At 32.9% G+C, this 25999-nt stretch overlaps 2 protein-coding genes across 12 annotated transcripts in view; one reads left to right on the forward strand and one right to left on the reverse strand.

The window, feature by feature from the left end:
• Positions 1-24358, forward strand: part of CREB1 (cAMP responsive element binding protein 1) — a 57720-nt gene extending 33362 nt beyond the window's left edge. For 6 of the 11 annotated variants that reach the window (XM_006921393.3, XM_006921394.3, XM_015596552.2 and 3 more), the window contains 4 exons: positions 1117-1259; positions 5499-5681; positions 7548-7698; positions 17726-23885. In XM_006921393.3, the coding sequence (XP_006921455.1) occupies positions 1117-1259; positions 5499-5681; positions 7548-7698; positions 17726-17870 (622 nt within the window). In that variant the 3' untranslated portion in view covers positions 17871-23885. Of the gene's footprint in view, positions 1-1116; positions 1260-5498; positions 5682-6689; positions 6753-7547; positions 7699-17725 lie in introns of those variants that run through there. The other 5 variants (XM_006921392.3, XM_025039490.1, XR_439315.3 and 2 more) reach the window with 4 other exon arrangements.
• Positions 1-25999, reverse strand: part of METTL21A (methyltransferase like 21A) — a 56028-nt gene that overhangs the window by 15224 nt on the left and 14805 nt on the right. The gene's annotated exons all lie outside the window — the stretch shown is intronic.

Below are 25999 nucleotides of genomic sequence, written 5' to 3' on the forward strand. Positions count from 1 at the left end.
TACGTTATTCGTTTGAAAATATGGTAAGGTTCATTTGTTTTTGTATTCTATTTTTAGAATTTTCCCCATCTTCGTTGATATTTTCTTTTGTGTTGAATATGTGAAACATTAACATGTTTCTAAAAGTCAGAATTGTACAAAAAATATATATACACATACACTCAGAAGTACCCCCCCATTCTATCTTTTTTACTTCTTTCCCACCCACTCCTAGTAGAAAACGAATCTCATTAAACTGTCTCATTTATCCTCTCTGGTTTTTTCTTGAAGAGATGAGCAGATACATGTCTATTTTCTTACTTCACTTTCTTATACAAAAGATACCATGCTGTATCCATTATCTGGATGAACCATAGTTTATTCAACCATTCTCCTATATGTGGGCACATAGGTTGTTTCCAGTATTTTGCTGTTATAAACAACACTACCATGAATAACCTTATACATATGTATTTTTGTACTGTTGGAAGTATATCTTAAGGGTAAATTCTTAGAAGACTGCTGTGTAAATACAATTAGTTTTGGTTGATGTTACCAAATTCCTTCTGTAAGGGTTATGCCAGTTTTATACTCCCAACATCAGTGTATGAGAGTGTTTTCTCACAGCTTTGCTAACAGAATATATTATACTTTTTTTATTTTCACCAATCTGAGAATTGGAAAGTTAAACTTCATGTTTTTCATCTTTTTTCCCATCAATTTTTAAGAGTTCTTTATATATCAGGGATATTGGCCCTTTATATGTAATACATGTGAATATTTTTTCTATTATTATTCATCATCTTTTGACTTAATTTCTGGTATTCTTTGCCCTGCAAAAGAATCTTGTTTTTCTGTAGTCAATTTTATTAATCTCTACTTGCACCTGGATTTGAATCACAGTCTTTCTTTACATTTAGGTTAAGGAAAAATTCAACTGTGTTTATTCTAGTCCTTCTGTGATTTCATTTTGACACAGATCCCTGGTCCTTTTTTAGTTTACTCCTGTAAATTACTATATTTTAAACTTCTATCCTAAGCACTAGCAGCTTTCTACTAGTTTTCTGATATTTTTTTATTTATTTAGCAAATAAATGTTATTTTTATTGTAATTATTATAATTCTCTCTTTTTCTAGGAAAATTTTGAATGACTTATCTTCTGATGCACCAGGAGTACCAAGGATTGAAGAAGAGAAGTCTGAAGAAGAGACTTCAGCCCCTGCCATCACCACTGTAACGGTGCCAACTCCGATTTACCAAACTAGCAGTGGACAGTATAGTGAGTAATAGATATTTCTGTTTTGGAAAGTGATATGAAAAACTAATGTCTGTATAATCACCTTAAGGAAATCAAATAAGTGCCAACTCTTCTCAGTCTCGGCTGTCATTGTTATATTTCCTTTACTGTTCAGTATGCAAGTTCTGTAACAGAAGTATTTTATTTTTTCAGGGTTTTAGTTAAGATTATTCAAGAATGTAAGCCTTTAGATCAGGGGTCCCCCAAACCTGGGCCACAGACGAATACCAGTCCATGGCCTGTTAGGAACCCGGCCACACCACAGGAGGTGAGCTGCGAGCAAGTGAAGCTTCATCTGTCTTTTGTCTTTGCAGCCACTCCCCAGCACTGGCATCACCACCTCAGCTGCACCTCAGATCATTAGGCATTAGATTCTCATAGGAGCACAAGTCCCTGGTTCCAAAAAGATTGGGGACTGCTGCTTTAGATAGCCCATTGCTTTATGCAGATGCATGAAGAGTCTTATAAGTTTCTCAAACCACTACTTGAAGATTTTAGTCCTCCTATAACATATAATGCTAATAGAGAACATGAGTTTTTTCAGATAAAGAAATTAATCATTCTTTGATTATGTTTAAGGACAAAATGGTCTCATTATTCATCTGTTTTAATACTTAGTCTTCCCTTCTAGTATTTTAAAATAGTATTTAATGTTTTGTGGTTGGGGTGGAGAGGCTTGGTTGCAGTCTACTAGCACATTCAATTATTATTTCTTTTAATATAAAAGGTAGTGAATTATGATAATGAAAACCTAGGGATTACTGAAATTAAGTCCTTTTTGACTCACAGAAAGCAAAGATTTCTTTTGCAAAATTATCAATTGCCATTTCTGTGGTATCTGACACTTAGGTATCTCTTATCTTTCACCTAAATCTGTTTTATAAAATACTTTGAGTTCTGCTATTGTTTGATCAAAGGCATTTGTGTGAATGGTTCTTTTTGTTCTTTGTTTCCAATACCTTTTTGCCTCCCAGAGTGCCTCACTTATTGATTTCTTCATTTTGATTTGTTCCTTAAATCCAGGACTGCCCATTATATGTTTTCTCCCTCCCTTCGTTAATTACAAATTAAATGTACACATTGAAACTTCTTTGCTGCATTAGTTTTCTAATGCTCTATGGTAGCCTGCGTCAGAAATACATATAAAAGTTTGACTCCCAAGTTAATAGTTTTCCAATCACAACTCAGCCTTGGTCTGCATAACTAATTTGCATTCCAGCTGTATTAAAAACAAATTCCCAAGTAGCAGACTTTTTATTTTTAGCTTTCTCAAAGCTGAAACTCTTGATAATAAGTAAAAGGAAGGTATTTTTGAATAAGCGTCTTGTTCACTCTTTTAGTCACCTTTTTCTTTCTTAAGTTCTTATTGACAGAGGTAAACAGGTACTACTGTATACATGTACATGTGTATTTTTTACCCTTATATTCATACTGTTTCAGTTATTCAAGATGTGTGTTCCAAGACATTGATACATGACCTTTATTTTTCCCCTACTTCAGCATGCCCAAGAGATACAGCATACTCCTGTTAGTGACAGTGATTCACTTAGCAGTGACTCTTACTTGAACTAGAAAGCATGCTCTTAAGAAAGAGGTGTATCAGAATCTCAAATAGGAAAGTGAAATTCAGAAAAGTAGATATTTAATTTGGCACACTACTCTCCTCCAGCAACTGAAAATTGCTAGTTTTAAAAGGTTAATACTTTGAGATTTTAAACTTTATTCATTATCTTTATCCTTTATGCTCTCTATATATACCAATATGGCCTTGATGGGACTGATTTAACATTATGTTCTTGTTTGTCATTAAGAGCCAATACAATAACTACTTATGTATACAACATTTATATATTTCTTAACTTATAAAATAAATATATGGTTGTGAAAATTGAAATAGTAGAGATTCATAGTATTAATAAAAAGTGAAAATCTCTTTTATACCATATATAGATATATACACATATAGTTGTGTCTTTAACAGCTACATTTTGTTTTACTGTGTAAATAAATATAACATTTATTTAAACATTCCCCCCACACACATACTGATGAACCTTTAAGACATTTCTACTCTTCCAGACAATGCTACATGAACATTCTTATATATGTATTAAAGTCTCAGTGGGGTAGCATCCAAAGAATAGAATTATTGAATCACAGCACGTCCTGCCCAATTGCCCTTTCCAGTTGGCTGTACCAATTTCTGTTCCTTCATAAATTGGTTATTTTTTTTTTTATTAATACTGTTACTAGTTTTATCCATGCTAGGTTCACTGTCTCAGATGATAAAGTCTTGAGAGATTTTTAGGTAGAAAAATATGTGTCTGTCATTTTGAACTTGAATTTTTTGTTTCACTAAATAAAACTGTAACCCATGATGTTTTCAGAACTCTTTATTTTGGCTACTCAGAATCTCAGCTACTTTTATGTTTAATTGTATTTTTCTTTCTAGATTTTCTAGTAGAATTATTATATATACACGTATAGACACATCAGTCATTTGACTTCTTTTTCTTCTTTAATGAATTTAATTTCATGAAAGCTATTTCAAATTCTTTTGGAATAGGCAAGTATATAAACAAGTATTGAGAAAAACCATGTTTGATAGGCTGCTTTCATATATACATGATCTCATTTGGTTTTTACAACAATTGTCCTTAGTGGCTAGAACCAGATATTTTTATTTTTACAGAAGAGATAACAGATTCAAAAAACAGTTTAGTGATGGAACTTGCACTAGAACCCAGATCTCTTGCTATCTAGTTTTCTACTTCTTTCTTCCCACCTTGAGTTCATTGTATGTAGCCAAGAAGAAAGCTGCGTGTATTAAATACAGTGGAATTTGCTTATTAACTCTATATGAGAAATTGTGGTTTGAGTCTATTAACCTTCTGATTCTTTCAAGTTATCCAGCAATATTAATCTCAGAATAGTTCTTACATATCCCTTGTGTTATCTTTGTCTAAGATAAGTAAAACATATGGGATTAGCTAAAGTGCATGGATTGTATATGCCAGCATCTTAGTTTCCACAGGTATCATTTGCTAAACCAAATGATAGCCATTAACTGTTATTATTTCTTGACTGAACAGTAGATAATCAAATTTCCATAGATGTGTGACTCGGGATATTAGTTATTAAAGCTGGCTAACAATTGATCCCAAGTTAATTCCTTTCTAACAGACAAAAAGTAACATGCTTAAGTGTCAGACATGTTGATATATTCACTGAAAAATCCATTAATGCAATTTTATATGTAATATTGTAATTTTTAGTCCTCTTTCTGGAAAACTTGAACTCTTAACAGGGATTGTATCTAGAGAAGGATCCAACTACTTATCTCAATGCTGGTATCCAAAAGATTGCTTCGTCCAAATAAAATAATGATCTATTTCTTTTTTTAAAAAACTTTTTCCATGTTATTAGTATGGGCCAAACTTGATTACTTTGTAACAGATGAATGACAAGTATGGTTAATTAATGAATAATCAACAAAAGATCCTATATGAGGATGCTTAGATATGTAACTTAGAGATAGCAATAAGGCATTTTTCTCTAAACGATGATCTTGAACTCCAATTTTAAACTCTGTGAGAGACTGATAATTAAGTTCCATAGGATATCTCGGTTGTTTCATTGAATGGACTTTTGTTATAGTTTATGCATTGCTAGCAAGGTAGAGAAAAAGATGCATTATTCAACTGCTTTATTATGTATTAAAACAACATTTTATGGGGTGCCTATTACATGCCTATTTCTGTGCTAATTAAGTACATGAAAATAGATAAGAAAAACCATCATTTTCTACTCTAAATAAATTTATTTCCTAGTGGGACAACAAATATTAAACAATTAAAATATTAGGTAGTTAATGCTAGATTAAAGGAAGTATGGATCACAAAGTTGGTACCTCCTCTGAACCAAATAACTTCAAAAGGAATCTAATATTTTCTCACTTATCTATTTTTTAAAAAAATTGTTAACAGACATTATTATAAATTGTAATGTGGTTCATAGAGTGCATTTGTATTATAGAAGTTGGATGTGGGCTTCCTGAGCAGAAAGTACTTGAGAATACCAAATCCTTCTTGATGGTGTTATTTACTGTAATAATTTCTCCTAGCTTATGTCTTGCAAATTATTCTACTTTGAATTTAGTGTGTTGTAAAAGTCTTATATGGTATTAATTAAACTTGTAACAAAAAATCCATTGGGTTTTAGTTGCCATTACCCAGGGAGGAGCAATACAGCTGGCTAACAATGGTACCGATGGGGTACAGGGCCTGCAAACATTAACCATGACCAATGCAGCCGCCACTCAGCCGGGTACTACCATTCTACAGTATGCACAGACCACTGATGGACAGCAGATCTTAGTGCCCAGCAACCAAGTTGTTGTTCAAGGTAAGAGAATTCAGAATTCATACATGTGGTAAATTCTTTGAAAGGTTAAAATGTTATAAACTCAGAAAAAGTAAGTATGATACTGCAGAGTACTGTTAAAATGTAGTTAATTTTTCTTTATGATAGATAATATTTTCCATGAACTCTTCCATTATTCTAATTGGACCAAAATGTCATGGCATAAAAACAACTATTTTCAGTTTTAAAAATATAATGTCTATCTTTAACACCTCTAGCATTTGGGGGTAGGAGAAACAGAGTAGGATAGAGGAAAGACAATGAAATCAGGAGTTAGGAAAGCTAGATTCTAGCTCTAACTATAGATTCGCTATGTGGCCTTGTGTAAGACTCATCCTCTCTCTGGGCCTCATTTTTTTTCATGTGTCAAATGAGAGTTGTACTAAGTCATTAATAATCTTTGGAGGTTCAAAATTCTGTTTCTCTGCTTTTTATTCAAAATAAATTTACATCCTCATTTCTAAGATCATCATTTTTTATTTTAAATGAAAGCATTATATTCTGAAAAATCTTATACCAGTGTGCAGCTCTGCTGGTCTTTGGAGAGAAGTAGTAGTTAAATCCTTGATGAATTATGAAAATGGAATTTTTTTCTTTTATTTTTTAATTTAATGCTTTTTGTTTTTTTCCTATTTATTTCAGGAATATTTATAGATAGGAGTTAACTATTTTTCTTTTAACACATTTGAATATTTCAAGAATATGATGTATGCCAGCTTGAAAATTTGCATATTAAGGAAATAATAAATGTTTCTAAAAATATTTTCATTAATAATATGTTTTGCTTCTGTTAGGTAATGACAGTTGTGCCCCTTCGCTGTCGATAATTTTTAAATAATCCTAAAACATCAACTAGAGAGAGTCATAATTTATTTAAAGGGCCCTAATGTATTTACAGAATATATTCTGTTACTAAACAAATAATATTTGAAGAAGATAATATATTTTGCTTATTAATGGGAGTAAAACACCTTTTCACTTTACATGCAGGTACTCAAAAATTGTAAAGCAGGATGTCAGTGAATTTGAATTCTGAACGTCAGTTTGAAGATGGTAACATGTTTAGTATATAAATCTTTTCCACTCAAACTACACATTTTAATTGATATTTAACAAATAAGGATAATTTTATAAAGTCCTTCAAATTCTTTCAAATAATGTTAGATTCCTTATTCTTAGAAGGGCATATTATTAAGCTGTTTTTAGAAGCAGTCTGACAAGTAGTGATTATATTTCTTTTCACAAGTAATGGATCATTTAGTTAGAAGAATAAAACTTTAGTCATTATCATTTACATTAAAACAGTGTTTACAAATAATATAATTGGCATCACGTGGTACACTTTTTCATACTTAGAGTTTTGTTTCAATTAAAAATTTATAATAGTTGACCATAATGCTTTATTTTCTCTTCCATTTTGCTATTTTATGAAAAATCATGGTCGTTTTTATGTCGTGGCAAGAGTCTACTTGAAATTTTTTAATATGAATTTACCAATATCAAAGGAAGACATTGAGGACTATACTCTATCTAGGAAGATGATCCAAGCTGTGCCCTACTTACCTTTTAGACTTAAGGTTGGTAAGCATGTTAACAGAATAGAACTGCATTCTAGCAGACGTAGGTTAAGACTTCTTTCACCCAAGTTTCTATACTAATAAATACATTACATTGGGAATTATTTCTCAATAATGACTCAGAGAGTGCTGGTTCCTTCAGTATTTTAGTCAGAATCATCTGTTCCATTGTTTTCCCCTTTTAATCCAAAGTGTATATGATTGACACATGTAGTTTTACCAAGTCACAGTGCTTCAGTGTCTTATATCATACTCATCTTTTTTCTTTAAGCTGCCTCTGGAGATGTACAAACATACCAGATCCGCACAGCACCCACTAGCACCATTGCCCCTGGAGTTGTTATGGCATCCTCCCCAGCACTTCCTACACAGCCTGCTGAAGAAGCAGCCCGAAAGAGAGAGGTTCGCCTAATGAAGAACAGGTAGGTACATATATTGCATTTACTTAAATTATTGTAAGTCAAATATGCCTTCAGGTTGTGCCATATGTGTATCTTTTATATCTGCTGACAATAGGATTTTGGTGTTGAGTTTTTTTCTGGTAGAATTGATTGATCTTGCTAAAACATCTTTATTTAATTAGCTGCACTTATAAGATGGCTAATGGGATTATGGATTAATCTTCGATTATAGAGTAGTTTTCTTTCATGCAGTTTCCCCATGGGAGTTTTAATGCACAATTTGCTATATTTTCACTAGGCTCTAACCGGCTAGCTAGGTTATTTAAAAATTATTTCTTTTCATGAGTAGTATATTTCAAGAAGATCAAGAATTTCATGTATGTATATTAAAATTAAATGTTAAGTTAAATTTATTTGTAATATAGTAAATATATGATGGCCAGTACATGTCTTAATGAATATTACCTTTACTCAAAATAATAAGTTTAACATCTAAATAAAGATCCTTTGAAAATAGATTAATTCTAAGAATACCTCGTTATTAACAAAATCTTAAAATAGAGTTAGTCTTCAATAAAAATGCTGCACACAAAAATCTATGAAATGTGGGCTAAAGTAATTATCATAAAGTAAATTTACAGCTATAAATGATCTTGTCATCAAGAAACAGAATAAAATATTTGTATTAACTTATCTTAGTATTTTTATTTAGTTATGATTTAAATATTTTGTTTAGGATTTTTAATAGAGAAATGACTTAAGGCAAAGTGAAGAAAATGAAAATAAGGTATATAAAGATATAAAAAGTTTTAAATTGGTAAAAAATACTCCTCTGCTATTCACCCCAAGATTCTTCAAACACTATGAATAATGTGAAAGAAACACAGAGATTGAACTTAGAAGATCTGGACTCAAGTCCTGGATGTACTCCTTTTGCTGTGACTTTGGAAGAACACATTAACCTTTTAAACTTCAGTTTTCTAATGTGTAAAATGGGATCCCACAACCATTCAGGGGGTTGCTTTTGGGGTCAAATAAGATAATTCCTGGGAGAGCACTTTGTTATTGTAGTGCTCTGTTGAAATATTTGTTTATATGCAATTTCATATTCCAGTTCTACCAGCCTCTTTCATTCCTAAAATATTCTTAGCTATTATAGAGTAATAGTAAATTACATCAAAGCTATGAGAAATGGCAGAGCTTTTTCTGGGATGTTAGAAAAAGAGTTGGGTCTACGGCCATGCCACCTTGAACAAGCCCACTCTCGCCTGATTTCGGAAGCTAAGCAGGGTCGGGCCTGGTTAGTATTTGGATGTGAGACCACCTAAGAAGGCCAGATGCGGTAGGCGTAAAAAATTTTAAAAAAGGGATTATAAGATGACAAGGTCCTCACAATCTGTGAGGTCAAACAAGGGTTGTCTCGCCTTTAAAAAAAACTAAAAGAGTTGGAAACAAGCCGAGTGACGTATTTTATTTGTGCTCCATCAATCTATGATTAATCTATACTTAAATTATAATAATAAATAAGCATAGAGGCTGCATTCATATTTAAATGTATTTTAAAATATATATTGAACTCTACATTTAAATCTTTTCCGTTTTAAAATGTTTGTAAGGAAATGTTTAACCCTTTTTTAAAAATCAGAAGCAAATCTGATTAAGAAGTCTCAAGTCTAGGTGGTAAAATTTAAGACAACAGCACTTACTATAGAAATCAGTTCTAAGGAGACACAGCAGAACAGTCAGAAGAGAAATCCTCTTGATTATAAAAAAACAGAAGGACTTCAGGTTATGTCTCTGTAGTTTGGTTTTGTGGAACAGAAACGTTTCTCCTTATACAGAAAAGACTAAGAGAAGGTGTAATTATGAGTGAGAAAGCAGCACTTATAAGCTTCTTGTCTGCTCTGTCGTATAAAAGCCTAGAGAGCTGCCCATTTATAAAAACTCATTATTTTAACTGGCAGACCAAATTTTCTTTGTTCTGTATTCATTTATGACCTCCTTCTCCCTCTCCCCGCACATAAACACACATATACATACACACCAAGTTAGGGCCAGGGCACACATAGCTACAGTTTCTAACAATCTTTGACTGTCTGAAATCTTCAGAGAAGCAATCTAACTACTCTTTAACAAAATACTTTTGTTTGAATTTAGTTTCACTATAAACTTTGCTATAGTTCCCTTTCCACTTTATTCCCAGATTGCTGCTTCTACTTTTTCAACTTCCATGCACTAGAATCTGACTTCTGTGACCACCATACCACTCTTATGTCTATGAAAAGGTACAGATTCCCTTCCACCTGGCAAATCTAGTGCTCTCTTTACTTTACCTTATGAAGTATTTGACACTTTTGACTGCTCATTCCCCTAAACTCTTCTTTGGCTTACTCACCTGGTTTTCTGCCCACTTTTCAAATTTTCTTATGGAACTTTCATCCATGCCCCCATGTATTTCAGGCATCACTTATATGCTCATACCTCCTAATTCCATATAATCTGACCTTTCCCCTGAGATACTATTTAAGGGCCCAGTGTTTGTTCTACCTGCAATAACAGAGAAGCTTATCTCCACTTTACAGAGGAGATACGGTTCAGAGAGAAATTAACTATCTTGTAGAAGGTCACACCTTTTAAGAAATTGGTAGAGCTGAGTCTAGTTCCTTTTATTGGAAAATGATATTCAGAAATGAAAAACTGGGCACTAGATGTGTGCTTTGCTACTGGGGTTTCACACTTCTAGGACAGAGCGAGGAAATACATATGTATACTAGCACATATATGTACATCTGTATTTTTGTATCTGCATATTACCAAAATAAATGGATTCATACTAACATCTCTGACTCATCTGTAACCAGGGTTCATTTTAGTCTTCCCCTCTTTGCTTATTTGTAGCATCTTTCTCTGACAGAAACTTGGCTTCAGCATTAAGTACAATTTGTTTACCTATTTGTTTAACTCTAGTATACATATAAAATAGTTTCAGAATTGCTAACTTGACCCTGTGAGAAACATTTACCAATATTTCTGTACAGTTCATTTTGTTTTTAAAGTACCAGTGAAAGCAGTTTTCAAAGTTCCCTAGGTTGCTCCTTCTTTCTTCACCCTTTCAGTGAGGTTATATCATACATTTGCAGTATAGTTAGATTTGTCGCCAACTTCATTCAATTCTGGGATTGCATATAAATTAACTTTACTCTTTGATGTATGATGTCATGTATCTACCATCACAGTGCCATAGAGAAGAGTTACATCCCCCTAAAAAGAATCCCTGGTAATACCTCTTGGTAGTTAGCCTCTGCCCTCTCCCATAGCCCCTGGAAGCCACTAAACTATTTTCCATCCTTATATTTTTGCCGTTTCCAGAATCTTGTATAAATGGAATCATGTAGTTTGTAGCCTTTTGGATCTGGCTTCTTTCACTTAGTGAAATGTATGTGAGATTCATTGATAGTGTTGCATGAATCAATAGTTGGCTTTATCACTGGTATTTCATTGTATGGATGTACTGTGGTTTGTTTATCCAGTCACCTTAAATTTGATCTTAGTTGTTTCCAGTTTTGGAGCATTATAAAGTTGCTATAAACACTTACATATAGGTTTTTATATGAACTTTCAGTTCACTTAAGTAAATATCTAGGAGCAAGCAGTCTGGCTGGGTGGAATAGTAAGTGTATATTTAACTTTATAAGAAACTGCCAAACTCTTTTCAAAGTGGCTGTACCATTTTTGCATTCCCATCAGCAGTGTATGAGAGTTCTAGTTGCTCTGTATCAAATTGTTTTATATTTAGGTCTATGATCCCTTTTAGTTTTTGTATAAAGTATGAGATGTGTCAAGGTTTTTTTGTTTTGTATATGGACATCCATATACCCAATACCATTTATTAAAAAGACTATCCTTTCTCTGTTGCGCTTTTGTCAAAAATTGACCATATTTGTGTGTTTTGTTTCTGGACTGTCTAGCTTGTTTCATTGGTCTGTGTGTCTGTCCTTTTGCCAATACCATGCTGTCTTGATTACTGTTAGTAAGTTTTGAATTTGATAATGCGAGTCCTACAACTTTGTTCTTTTACAGAATTTAGCTATTGTCTGGTTCCTTTGCATTTTCATAAAAATTTTAGAATCATTTTGTTGATGTCCATGAGAAAGTTTGCTGAGATTTTGATTAGGATTGTATTGACTTTATAGTTCAAATTGAGAATGACATAATACTGATTCTTGCATTCTGTGAACACAATATACTCTCCATTTTTCAGCACACAGATCCTGCCTTATTTGTTAGATTTATACCTAAATACAGGGTTTTGGTTTGGGTTTTCTTAGGGGATAGGGAACTGTTTTAAATGGTATATGCTTTTTAAATTTAAATATTCATTTGTTCATTGTTGGTATATAGAAATAAAATTGACTTTTGTATTAATCTTTTATCATGTAACTATTCTAAATTTACTCAATTAGTTTTAGGAGCTTTGTTGTAGGTTCTTTGGGATTTTCTACATAATTATGTGGTCTGCAAATATGGACGGTTTTATTTCTTCCTTTCTAATTCATGTGCCTTTTCTTTTTCTTGCCTTATTGCAGACTTTAGAACTTCCGAGAGGAAATTTAATTAAGAGTGGTAAGAGAGGAAGGACATCCTTGCCCTGTTCCCCATCTTAGGAAGTACATTAGCTTTCTGTTGCTGCTTCTCACAAATTACCATAAGCTTAGTGACTTAGACAGCATAAATTAATTGTCTTACAATTCTTCAGGATCAAAGGCCACCATGGGTCTCGCTGGGCTAACATCAAGGTGTCAGCAGGACTATGTTCCTTTCTGGAGATTCCAGTGTAGAATATGTCTCCTTGCCCTTTCCTGCTTTCGGTGGCTACCTAGCATTCCTTGGCTCATGGCTCTGTTTCTCCATCTTCAAAGTCAGCAGTGTTGAATCTTTGTATCTTCCTTTCATAATCATACCTCCTGCCTCCCTTTTCTACTTTCAAGGACTCTTCTGATTACATTGGGCCCACCCAGAAAATTCAGGGTAATTTTCCTATTTTAAGGTCAGCTGATTAACAACCTTAATTCCCCCCCTTATCATGTCAAGTAACATATTGACAGGTTACAGAGATTAATAGTCATCTATGGGAGACCATAAATAAGATGATAGCTGTAGGTTCCTTGTAAATGTTCTTCATAACGTTAAGAAGCTCTCTTCTATTACTAGTTTACATTATGTGAAAGAACTTTTTTCTAAAAATATGTCTATCAAGTTAATTTCAGAATTTATAGGCCATCTCTTTGCATGTATGCTTGAAATCATAAAATCCTGTTTCTGTACTGAGAGAGAAATCAGAGGTCAGTTTAATCCTCACATCATGTCCTCAGACTAGTCCACTAGGAGAGTCCTTTCATTTTCTTCTGTTCTTAAAAATATTTAGATGGAAATTATGAGGTTTTAAGAGGCATTCTCCAAACCAAGGAGTTCTTTAAATTTTTTTGTTTAAAGTTTATTTGAATTTTGTATTCTCCAAAATACAGTAATGCTTATTTTTATATGAAAATGCTTGCCACCCCTCTAGCCCATCAATTAAAATTGCTGGTTTTGCATACTCCTCAATACAAAGTTAATGGTCTTGGTGTGGAACATGTTGATTAGTCCTTTTTTTAAAAAAGAAAAAAAGAGAGAGAGAGATAAGGAAACAGTCCTTTAATGGAAAGGGACCCCGCTGGAAGCTACACAACTAGTTAGTGTCAAAGTCAGGATCTGAACCCAGGTTCCCTGATCATCAATTTAGAATTCTTCTAGTCTATCATATTGTATTAAATTTGCATCCAAATTTGCTTATTTTAAACTGTGCCAACCTTGAGCATCATTTTGCAAGACAGTGTTACTTTAAATTTATTTGGTGGTCCCCACCTCACAAAAAAAAGTATTATATAGTCAAATTTGGTTTGAGACATGCTATATAGAATTCCTATTGGAGATTAGTGTATTTTATTGAAAGAATCAAAGAGGTCTTGCATTAAAGAAAAGAGTTAATTTTCTTAGCCCAGTGTTTCATTCTTTTTTCTTTTGAGAAACATTTTAATCTTTCACAATACTATAGTATACAGTCAGTCCTCTGTATCTGTGGATTCCACATCAGTGGATTCCGCCAACGTCAGATCTAAAATGTTATATTGTTACATATAGTACTGTTGTTAGGCCTACAATGGTTGCATCTGTACTGAACTTGTACAGATTTTTTTTTCCTTGTCATTTTCCTAAACAATACAGTGTAATGACTATTTCCATATAATTTGCATTATATTAAGTATTATAAGTAATAGAGTTGATTTAAAGTGTATAGGAAGATGTATTTAGGTTATATGCAAATACATCATTTTATATAAGAGACTTGAGTATCCATAGATTTTGAGTATTCATTTATTTAGGTTATATGCAAATACATCATTTTATATAAGGGACTTGAGTATCCATAGTACCCTCAGGGGTGCTGGAACCGTTCCCCCACAGATGCTGAGGGACAACTATACTGATTTTGGTGGAACAAGTTGGGAGGTACCAACCTATAGGATCCCATTAGCTTAACTTTGTAAACTAGCATGTAGATAATAGCATTCATATGGGCACTTGTAGACTGTAAATTCTCAGCTGATGGAGAGGAGAGATCAAGAGAAACAAGATTAGTCAGTCAACCCTGGCTGAAATTAGATTCATCCTACCTGCTCTCTATATTATTGGAATTCACCACATATAGAACATTCAAATTGACCTCTGAGTCATTCCCACTTCGTCCTTTAGATCGCTCTTGGCCTCATAGCGCTTCCTGGCTTGTCTTCACTATTCAGTAGAATGTTGTGCCATTTTTAACCCATTCCAAAAAAGTTTTTCTTCAGTGATGCCATGGATCATACATTGCCCATATTTACCATGGACAGTTCAACATAGGGTGCAGTTTTCTATTCCAAAAATCAGCTTACATTATAAAAAAATGCTCCTTTTCTCTGAACTGATAGACTATATGGGGATGAAGATATTAATGGAATTATAAGACTACCATTTGAGTCATCTACAAATAATAACAGCTAAGACATATGTAGCATTTTCAAAATGCCAGCCACTGTATCATGTGTTTTTCATATATCAATTCCTTTAATCCTCATAATACTTTTGAGGTAGATAATCTCAGTTTTTAGTCAGAAAACTAAGGTTAAATAATATGCCTATAGTCACATAATTGCTAAGGGATAGAACCACGTAAACCTAAGAATCTGAAGATACTACTCTTAACTGTTGAAGACTTAGATGCTTTTTACCTTCAACTCTCATGTTCATTCAGCAAGAAGTACTTGCCTTGTGCCTCTCTCCCTATGCTAGTGAATGAAGATATTAAGGAATAAGATGTGGCCTTTGTCCACATAGAGCTAAAAAAAAAGAAAAAAAAAGTTTATTAGTTTAGACTTGCTTGCCAAGTAATATTTTTATTACTTTTAACCTATTAGATTTTTTAATTTTTAATTATGGTAAAAAAAAGTTTACCATCTTAAGCATTTTTAAGTATATAGTTCAGTCATATATTTACATTGTACAACAGATCTCCAGAACTTTTTCATCTTGCAAAAATTAATCTCCATAATAAACAACTTCCCTCATTTCCACCTCCCTCCACTCCTAGGCAGTCACCACCTTCTTTCTGTTTTTGTAAGTTTGACTATTTTAGATACTTCATATAAATGGAATCATCCAGTATTTCTTTTTGTAACTGCTTATTTTACTTAGCATAATGTCCTGAAGGTTCCTCCATGTTGTAGATTGTTACAGGATTTCCTTTTTAAGGCTGAATAATATTCCATTTATACATATACCACTTTTTAAAATTTATTCATCTGTCAATGGATATTCAGATTGCTTTCCACCTACTCCTTGGCTATTGTAAATAATGCTGTTATGAACACGGATGTGCAAATATCCCTTTGATATCCTGCTCTAAATTCTTTGGGATATAGTCCTGAAAGTGAGATTGCTGGGTTAGATGGTAACTCTATTTTTAATTTTTTGAGGAATTGCAATACTATTTTTTATAGTGGCTGCCCCATTTTACATTCTTAACCAACAGTGCAACTGTTCGGGGTTTTTTTTTCTTTTTTTAATTTAATATTATTATTAGTTTAAAATATATAGTACATGTGTTAGACATTTATATAGTTTATAGAATGATTTCTCTTTCTCTCCTTTGTCTCTCCACCTGGCCATTACATTAATGCTAACTGCATTCCCTATGTCATGCTCTCCATCCCCATGACCATTTATCAATTACTAATTTGTACTTCTTTACCCCTTTACCCCATTCTCCAACCTTCCCCCCGCAGCCTGCCTTCCCTCTGGCCATCACCAGATTGTCCTTTATATTTACGAGTCTGTTTTTTGATTAGTTTATTTTTTTCCTTAGATTCCACATACAAGTGAAATCATATGGTATTTATCTTTCTCTGTCTGACTTATTTCACTCAGCATAATAACCTCTAGGTCCATCCATGTCTTTGCAAATGTTAAGATTTCACTTTTTTAATGTTTGAGTAATATTCTATTGTATATATGAACCATAATTTCTTTATTCAATCGTCTGTTGATGGGCATTTAGGTTGCTTCCATATTTTGGCTATTATAAATTATGCTGCCATGAATATAGGGGTGCATAGATCTTAACAAATTATTGTTTTGGTTTTCTTTGGATAAATACCCAGAAGTGCAATTGCTGGATCAAAAGATATATTCAGTTTTAATTTTTTGAGAAACCTCCAGACTGTTTTCCATAGTGGCTGTACCAATTTGCAATCCCATTAACAGTGTATGAGGGTTCCCTTTTCTCTACATCTTCGCCAACACTTTTTGTTCTTGGATTTATTGGTAACCATTCTGACAGATGTGAGGTGATATCTCATCGTGGTTTTAATTTACATGTCTAATGATTAGTGACCATCTTGAGCACCTTATCATATGGCTATTGGCCATCTGTATTTCCTCTTTGGAGAAATATCTGTTTAGGTCTTCTGCCCATTTTTTAATTGGTAGGATTTTTTTTATAATAGTCACTGTAATGGCTATGAGGAGATTCCTTATTGTAGTGTTGATTTGCGTTTCTCTTAATGATTAGATTGATATCGAGCATCTTTGTATATGCTTGTTGGCCATTTGTATATCTTTGGAGAAATGTTTATTCAAGTCCTTTGCTTATTTTTTACTCGGGTTATTTTCTTGCTGAGTTTTAGGGAGATCTTTGTATATTCTAGATATTAACTCCTTATCAGGTATATGATTTGCAAATATTTTCTTCCATTCCCATAGCTTGCTCTTTCACTCTGTTGATTGTGTCCTTTGATGCATAGAAGTTTTTAAGTTTGATGTAGCCCCATTTGCTTATTTCTGCTTTTGTTGCCTGTGCTTTTGATTGCATAGCCAAGAAATCACTGCCAAATCCAATGTCTTGAAGCTTTTCCCCTATGGTTCTATGTTTTCTTCTAGAAATTATATAGCTTTAGGTCTTATATTTAGGTCTTTAATCCATTTTTAATTAACTTTAGTATATGATGTAAGGGTCCAACTTTATTCTTTTGCAGTTTTCTCAACATCATTTATTGAAGAGACTTGTCTTAATTTTTTTTTTAAAGCCTTGAAAAATGGGTTTGTAAGATCTTTCTATTTAAAAGATGTTTTTCACACTAAAATTTACCTTAATATTTTCTTAGTTACTGATATTGATAGAACTTCAAGTTTTATAGGTGTGATGCAGAACATTTAATAAACAGTGTTGTAATTTTTAAGTGATTGTTCAACCCTTTTAGTTGTATGGGTTTTTTTTATTTACTCAAACTTGTGTGGTATATTAAAATTAAAATTTTACATAAGGCAATTTCCAAGTCATTCTGTATTTTTTTAATGCCAAATCTATATTAAAATGTTGCTTTGAGGTAAATTTCTAAAAATTAAATGTATTCCAACCCCAAATAAATGATAAAGAAATGTTATGTGATTTTTTTCTGTCCTTTTTTGCTTATAGGGAAGCAGCACGAGAGTGCCGTAGAAAGAAGAAAGAATATGTGAAATGTTTAGAAAACAGAGTGGCAGTGCTGGAAAACCAAAACAAGACACTGATTGAGGAGCTAAAAGCACTTAAGGACCTTTACTGCCACAAATCAGATTAATTTGGGATTTATATTTCACCTATTATGGTGGAAAAAGGACTGGCTTGGCCACCAGAAAGACGAAATAAACATTTTATTTTCTAAACATTTCTTTTTTTCTATGCGCAAAACTGCCTGAAAGCAACTACAGAATTTCATTTGTGCTTTTGCATTAAACTGTGAATGTTCCAACACCTGCCTCCACTTCTCCCCTCAAGAAATTTTCAGCGCCAGGAATCATGAAGAGACTTCTGCATTTTATCCCCACCCTCTTCAAGAAGTAATCATTTGTTTACTTGTAAATTGATGGGGAAAATGAGGAAAAGAAAATCTTTTTTAAATGATTTCAAGGTTTGTGCTGAGCGCCTTGATTGCCTTAGGGACAGAATTACCCCAGCTTCTTGAGCTGAAGTAATGTGTGGGCCGCATGCATAAAGTAAGTAAGGTGCACTGAAGAAGTGTGATTGCCAAATTGACATGTTTTCACATTTTCATTGTGAATTATGTAAAATTGTTAAAAGACATACCCTCTAAAAAAGAATTTTTATGGTGTTGAAGAAATTAAGAATGAATTCAGAGTGCTTTTTATGTATTCTCTTCAATACTGAAAACTTGTCCTTGGTTCTTAAAAATACTCTGTATTAACTACAGCTCTTCCATAGGGCAGTTGTTGCTTCTTAATTCAGTTATATATGTGTTCTACATTTTGAATACATTAAAAGAAGTAACCAACTGAATGAAAAAAAAGCATGGTATTTTAATTTTAAATTAAATTGAAGTAAATACAAGCACAAAGCTTGTTTTTAGTTAGTACTAAATTCTTAGTAAAAAGATGCCCTTTACTCAGATCAACCCTTTGAGTTATATAACAAGGTTTTTAAATAAATGTTTTTATCATCGCCTTCAAAAATATTTATATCGTCACTCATTTACTTAAAAAGATATGTCTAATTAAACTGTTCCCATTTGCACTTACATTATACCAACAGGAAAGCCTTCGAGATGTTAAAGTGAAACAAAGTGACCTATTTGTTTATAAAATGTTGTGTTGTAGAATTATTTTAAATCTTTTCCACATTAACATACTTTAACAGAGTACCTCTAGTGAATTTTGTAATGAAAGAAGTTGTAAGGATATAGTTCTGAAAAGTATAGTATTAGACATAACAAGGAAAGTAATTTTCTTCAGACATATTTGAATGACTGCTGTACTACAATATTTGGATTATCATTCTTGCAAAACATTTGTTTTGTTCTAAAAAGGATAGTTATGCTTTCCAATATGCTATATAGCTTTTGTCATTCTATAAAGGAGCTACCTTTTTTAACTTCTGGCTATAACAGTCTGTTTGTATGTATCATACACTGTTTCCAGTACTGCTTTTAATTATTAATTATTCATTTTATTCACTAAGCCTGATAAATCTAAAAGTTACCCTTTAAAAGAAAAGTAAGACTAAAGTGGATTTTAAAAATTGAAACTGACATAATGTTAGATATAATTTCTCATTTGAGAAGGTTATTTCCTTTAGAAGTGAATCTAGAAAATTAACATTTTTTTATATTTAGTCATGGGTTATTTTTTAAAGTTTACTTTGTTAATGTGTTAAAATATACAGATGGGTCTTTATTATTGGGTACATTTTGAAAGTAAGATTTTTAATTAATATTTGTAAATGGTATATTTTTGTTTGTAACAAACCATTGTCTTTTTTCAAGGATGAACAGAGTTTATGAAGGAGCATCATTCTAAGAATTGAGTGATGTAGTGTATTTGGACAATTCACCAGATTCTCAAGAAGGCTTTCAAACGACTGTAAAGTTTGATGTTTATCCTGCTGAGCTAATGGGGAAGGTTATAGCATAAAAATTATTTGTATACCAACCATATGTCATTTTCCAAAACTGGTTTAACAGAAACCAAGCAAAATCACAAATATGTTCACCAAGCAGAATTCTTTATTTATGAGTCAAAATGTCAAAGTGAACATTTTGAATGTCGTATGTTTTATATAAATGAAAATTGTCTAATATTTAGCAACATAAACGTTTTTCAAAAGTTGGGGCTTTCTATTTAATTAAAAGTTGGTGGTCCTCTGAGTCCCTGATAAATCAAGGCAGCCACTTCCATATTAGCTGGTTGGGTTTATAAATTATAAAGACTGGGTCCTTTGTACCTTGAGGATATCTGCACTGATTTGAATCAGTTACTTAATGGTGAGATAAATATATTGTTACTAAATCTGTTTTAGACCCTTGGAGAGACTTGAAGATTTCGGTTTATACAGATAGAAATTAAGCATTTTTGTTCAGACTTTTTTTTTTTTTTACAAGAATTGGGGGAAAGGTGTTTTTAAGCATGCAACTTTGAGAATTTTTATTAAGAAAACAACATAATTTAAAAAATCTTGTAGCCAAGAACATAAGTGGCCACATTACCAGTAATGTTTTTTTCTCTTGGTATTGGCCAAAAGGGAATGAAAATGTCATCATAGGAATCTGTATATATGCTACTGATTTGCCTAGAAAATAGTTTGGTATCACTTTGCAAATATAGGGCCATGTGGCACTTTTATCTATAGGACAGATTAACTAATAAAAATGAAGTGGGAGGGGTTTATTTTTGATATATTACTCTTATGAGTTTTCAAGCTTTGATAGTGTTTAACTGAAAAATGGTTTAGAAAGGGCTAGATCCAATGTGCTCACATTATTAAAAAATTGGTATCAGATATAGTTCTAAGTTCATTCTTTATCAAACTCAAGTACCATATTGGCAACCATAATACTGTCATAGGTGCTCTGTTCATTTAGATATTCTTGGGGACGGGGTGGCATTTGTATAATATACGTGTACATATATATATATATATACATACAGTATATAATCTGAAGCTCTGAGAGCTCTTAAGTCAGGAATGCTGAGTATTATAGTATATTGAGGTCAGATGAAAATATACATTTATGTGTGTTCTATTGCATCTCTTTTGGTAGTTCCTTGGACTGCATTACTCCAGCACTCATGATTAATTTTTGTCTTCTAATTTTCTTCCAAGTATTTTGCTTTTTTTACTTAGTTTACTTTGGCTTTATACTTTTAAGTATGTTACTAGTCACTTGAAAACTCCCCTCCAACCCCCAAAGTATTTAGTTTTTATGCTTTGTCTCTGGCAGCTATAACAGTGGTAAGAACATTGTAAAGATAGCTTGTAAAAGGTACCACTGATTTTTCAAAAATCATCCTTGGGGAGGAATTTGGTGTTTTCATTTGAGCAGGGATTTTGTCAGAAAATGTGTTTTCATGGTAGGTCAGCAGCAGTGCTAGTATCTGAAAGCACAATACCAGCCAGGCAGGCTGTCTGATCAGAAGTCATCTGGCTAAAGGTTATCTCTGTCTCTCAGGCCTAATCCCTACTATCATTTTGACCATTCGGGGTAACGTGGAATCATACAAAGGCTTAGGAAGAAACAGCAAGTTTGTTTAAACCAGGAAGCTTTTACTTACTTGAAGTGACTTCAATCTAGATTTCTTCTTTTCATTTTTAATATGTTTTAAATTCTGTGATTGGCTTCAGTCAGCATAAATTGGTCTCTTTATTTTGAAAATCAAAAAGATTGCTTCATTTTGCAGGATTAAATAAAGCTTGTATCTTAAAGTTAAGATTTTGAATTGAAGTGGGTTTTAGAAAGTGGTTATACACCTTTTCAGTTATTTTCAAGAGGCTTTATTTTGTTGCCTTTGTAGCCCTGAAAACTGTTGGTATATTGTTTCCCATTGACTTAATACAAAAGTTGTATATTTATTTGGATTATATTTACATTATATTCTTTGTAAATGTTTGGTTTAACTTGCACTTTTAAAAATGACCCAGTTTGGGTATTAGCAACTTGAGAAATTCCCTCACCAATTAATTGTCAACTGACTTTTTATGTCTTTCTCCTTTCTTCAAATCATGGGACTTTTTTTAATGAAAACTTTTCATTGATTAAAATATTTTAACACCTAAAGGCTAGCTTTATAAATAGTTATAAAAGAAAAAAAATCAGGTAATTAGATCTAACTAGCCTAGTTAATGAGTCTGAACCCTTATTCTTTCTCATCATAGATAGGAAGAAAATCAACTCAAGCAAATAAATATTTATTTCTAATTTTAAATGAGACTGTATCCTCACCCCAACATTAATACTGGCTATAGGATGCCAAGATATTCATGAATTTGTCCAGAGTGGTAAAAGATTTTTCAAGGTAATTAATTATTGTCATCATGGAGACCACATGTAATCATTTTGACTAAATTTATTTCACTAAAATTGGCTTTGTTAACATCAAAGAAATGCTGCCTAAATCTGACTGATTTCAGATGAGGAGGGAGAAAGTGAAGTGTGCTCAGTAACTAGCCTGTAGGTGAAGAGTTGTGGGATAAATTTGCTCACTCAGTTGTACAAAGCACAACTAGAACTTTTTGTTGGGTGGCTTACATACATCTTGAATACATTTAATGTTGATATGTTGGCTTTTTTAAGTTGACTGCACAGTCACTGTATGTACTAGGAACTGGTTTCCTTGACTTTATAGAATCAATGGCTAGGAAAGGCACTAATCCCTGAGGGGTTGAACATATCACGAAGCAGAGTCAGTATGGAAGAATTTCAAATAAACAGGGTGCTGAAGTTCCAACTGTCTCATATGCTTATGATAAGTTCTTAATGATTAGTGAATGTAGCTTAAGCCTTTGTATGTGTCCTCAGGGGGCAGACATACTTTAAGAGGGACCAGGTAATGTTTGAATGGAGGGATTATATTTCAGGTGTTTTAGCTTGAAATTTATTTTTTAAAAAAATAAAAATAGAAAAAAAATAGAACAAAGCCTGTGAAGCAAAATTGATAATATAAACAGGCAAAGTTGTTTAGCACAGAGAGGAAATATTGACCTGTTTGCATTCTGGTACTGTGGGTGCAGGTCCTAGCATGATATAACATGATACATTTTTAATTCTCACCAGCAAGGAAAAGGAAAATGAACAATCTGTAGGAAATGTCTTTGAAAAAGGTCAAACAGTAGGAAATTCAAAGTTTACCTACTTTATCTAGGTATCAGTAGTTGCCTACAGAAGTGAAGCATTTCCAAGCTTCTGTCTGAGGAGCATCTCAGAGATGTGAAAGTAAATCTGAGATAGTTGAAAAATTGGTGGGGAAGGAAGAAAATCCCTGCAGATAATGATCTTATGTTAGCCAAGTGAAATGATCTATCATTGTGTTGGGAAGGTTTTATTTTCTTATGTTTTTAAAATTGAATTGGTAAATGCTTTATAGACGTATTTTTATCCTGGTGTCACTCCAATTTGTGTATGTAATAAAATTATTTATATTAAAAGTGGGAAATAATTTGTCAACATTTTTCTGTGAGTATAGATTTATTAGGGGTGGCAAAGAGTGCTAGTTAGCAGCTTTCCATGTAAAGTTGTCCCCTTCTGATTTGTCCACGTCAGTTGTCGTCCCCACCCCAAAAAAGAATTATTTCTAACCTAGATGTAACACTTGAAACTTTTTAGAAACAAAATAATCAGGGAAGTTTCTAGAGAGAAACGTGTTTGCATTTTTGGTTTTCCCTTGAAGACTGGGGTAACAATACCTCCCCCCAAAACTATCAGCACAAAACAGGGTATTGATTTTTAACTCTGATGTTGCTATTGGAGTTGAATACTAAATAACTATGAGGGAAATACATTTCTAATAAAATTCCCTACATTCTAGAAACATCCCTGTTTTAATTTTTTCCTAAATCTTTTTGTGCTTTATCTGTGTAAAGAGAAAAAACGTACTGAGTTATAATGCATTTTATTAACACTATGTACATATTAGCTGCTTTGTGTTCAGAATGGTAGCATTGCTTTGTATATTAAAGTGATCCTTGTGAATTTGTGGAATATTGTCATAAAGTGCTTTTTCTTACTGTAATCTTTGTGGTATCAACTGTCATAATACCCTTTTACACACATTTATGTGCAGTCACATAAACATGCTTTTAAAAACTCTGTAAGTCTCTTTTTTGGGGATGGGATCTCTGTATCTTGTTTTTTTGCTGGTGTTACATTATATTTTCTTGGACTTAGGTTTATTTTGTTAAATGAGTGAAAGTTATGTTAGAATATATCACAAGTTTGTGTTGCACAGCAACAAAAAACTAATTCAAGCAACAACGTATCTTCAGTTAATTTTACTGTCTTCCTAATTTTTAGCACAAGATTTCTTTGTGCAGTAAGATTGAACAGTGCCTATTTGAAGATTTGGAGATGTTACTGCCTTACTGAGACAACCATGGGCGACATGACCAGCTGTCTCTGATGTCATAAAATGCATGTTTGCATTGGAAGAATAAGAATAGTTAACTTCTCAGGTCCCCTTATAATTCTTAAGTCCTCTGATCATATCTAAAGGGGTAGGAATGTGGTTAATCTGCTCTTTGTTCAATGCATGAGAATAAAAGATTCCTATATTATTGGTTCAATTTTCTGAAAATAGTTGCATTTATTCTAAAGTACTTCTTTTACAATGTCATGATGTATTCATTAAGCCTGTTATACCTAATATTGTGTTATATGAATTTTATTTTTTTCTACAAAGAGTGACCACATAATTAGACATTTTTGAGAGTGAAAGGGTGATATATAGGGACAACAGGTGTAAACCACATCACCCTACTTGTAAGCCACATTCAAGTGCTTGGCTGGACCTCCAATAAAAGTGTCTATCTTCTCTTCATGTATATCTTTGCTTTCACTTGCTCATTTCACAGATACTCTTTGAGGACACGCTTCCAGGCACTAGAAAAGTCCCTGTCCTCACAAAACTCTTAAGACACACAGACAAGGAAACAGTTCTAACATGTTTATACAGTTTTAGCCCTGAGTTCCATATTCATCATCACTCAGTAACACAGGTCCAAAAGAACTTTTCATTTCTCCTCTAAATCTGTTCAACTGGTTTTTTTCCATATTGTAGATGATGCCACTATCTCCTTAACTAAGGCAAAAATTCAGAAATGCACTTAGTGTTATCCTTCCTCTCATTGTGCATGTTAGTTTCTCCACATCTTAAGCACATTGGCCAAACTGGGGCTTGGAATTCCAATGGCCTAAGAAGGGAAGAGGAAAGGTAACTTCCTGGAGTTTGAATACTACTTCTGTTTGTTTTGGGTTGGGGGGTGCAAGTCACAAAAGAAAATTGACCATTTTAAAGTGAACAATTCCATGGCATTTAGTGCATTCACAATGTTGTGCTGCCAACCACCTAGTTCCCAAAACATTTCATCACTCCAAAATAAAACCTTGTACTCAAAGAGTTACTTATCATTTCCCCCTCCCTCCAGCCCCTGGCAACCAGCAATCTGATATTTCTGTAGATTTAGCTTCATATGAATAGAATCACAATATGTAACCTTGTAGGATTTATCAATATTTCATTTTTTATGGCTGAGTAATACTCCACTTTTGTGTATATATGTAGGTATATGCATGCCACCATTTTGTTTATTCATCTGTTGATAGACAATCAGATCATTTTCACTTTTTGGCTATTGTGAATAGTACTGCTATAAACAAGTACGAGAATTTGAATCCTTGTTTTCAGTTCTTTTGGGTATTACAACTAGGAGTGGATTGCTGGGCCACATGATAATTCTGTTTTAACTTTTTGAGGAACTGCCAGACTTCCTCAGCTGCTGTACCATTCTGCATTCCCACCAGGGATGGATGAGGTTTCCAATTTCTCCACGTGCTGTCCAAGACTTGGTATTTTGCTTTTTTTTTAAATTATAGCCTTACTCGTGGGTGTAAAGTATTATGATTTTAATTTGCAATTTCTAATGACTAATGTTTAGCATCTTATCGTGTTTGTTGGCCATTTGTATATCTTCTTGAGAGAATTGTCTGTTCAAGTCCTTTGCTCAATTCTTGGTTTTTGTTTTATGAGTTCCTCATATATTCTGAATATTAGACCTTTATCAAATATTATTTGCAAATATTTTCTCCCATTCTATTAGGTTTTCGCTTTTGTGATAATGTCCTCATTCTTATTATTTTTTAACTTAGTTTTTTTTAAGTAATGTGTACATTTGGAAAAAACTACAAATGGGCGAGAATTAAAAGTA

The sequence above is a fragment of the Pteropus alecto genome, unplaced genomic scaffold (assembly GCF_000325575.1).
Source record: "Pteropus alecto unplaced genomic scaffold, ASM32557v1 scaffold3, whole genome shotgun sequence".
In the NCBI taxonomy this organism is placed as follows: Eukaryota; Metazoa; Chordata; class Mammalia; order Chiroptera; family Pteropodidae; genus Pteropus; species Pteropus alecto.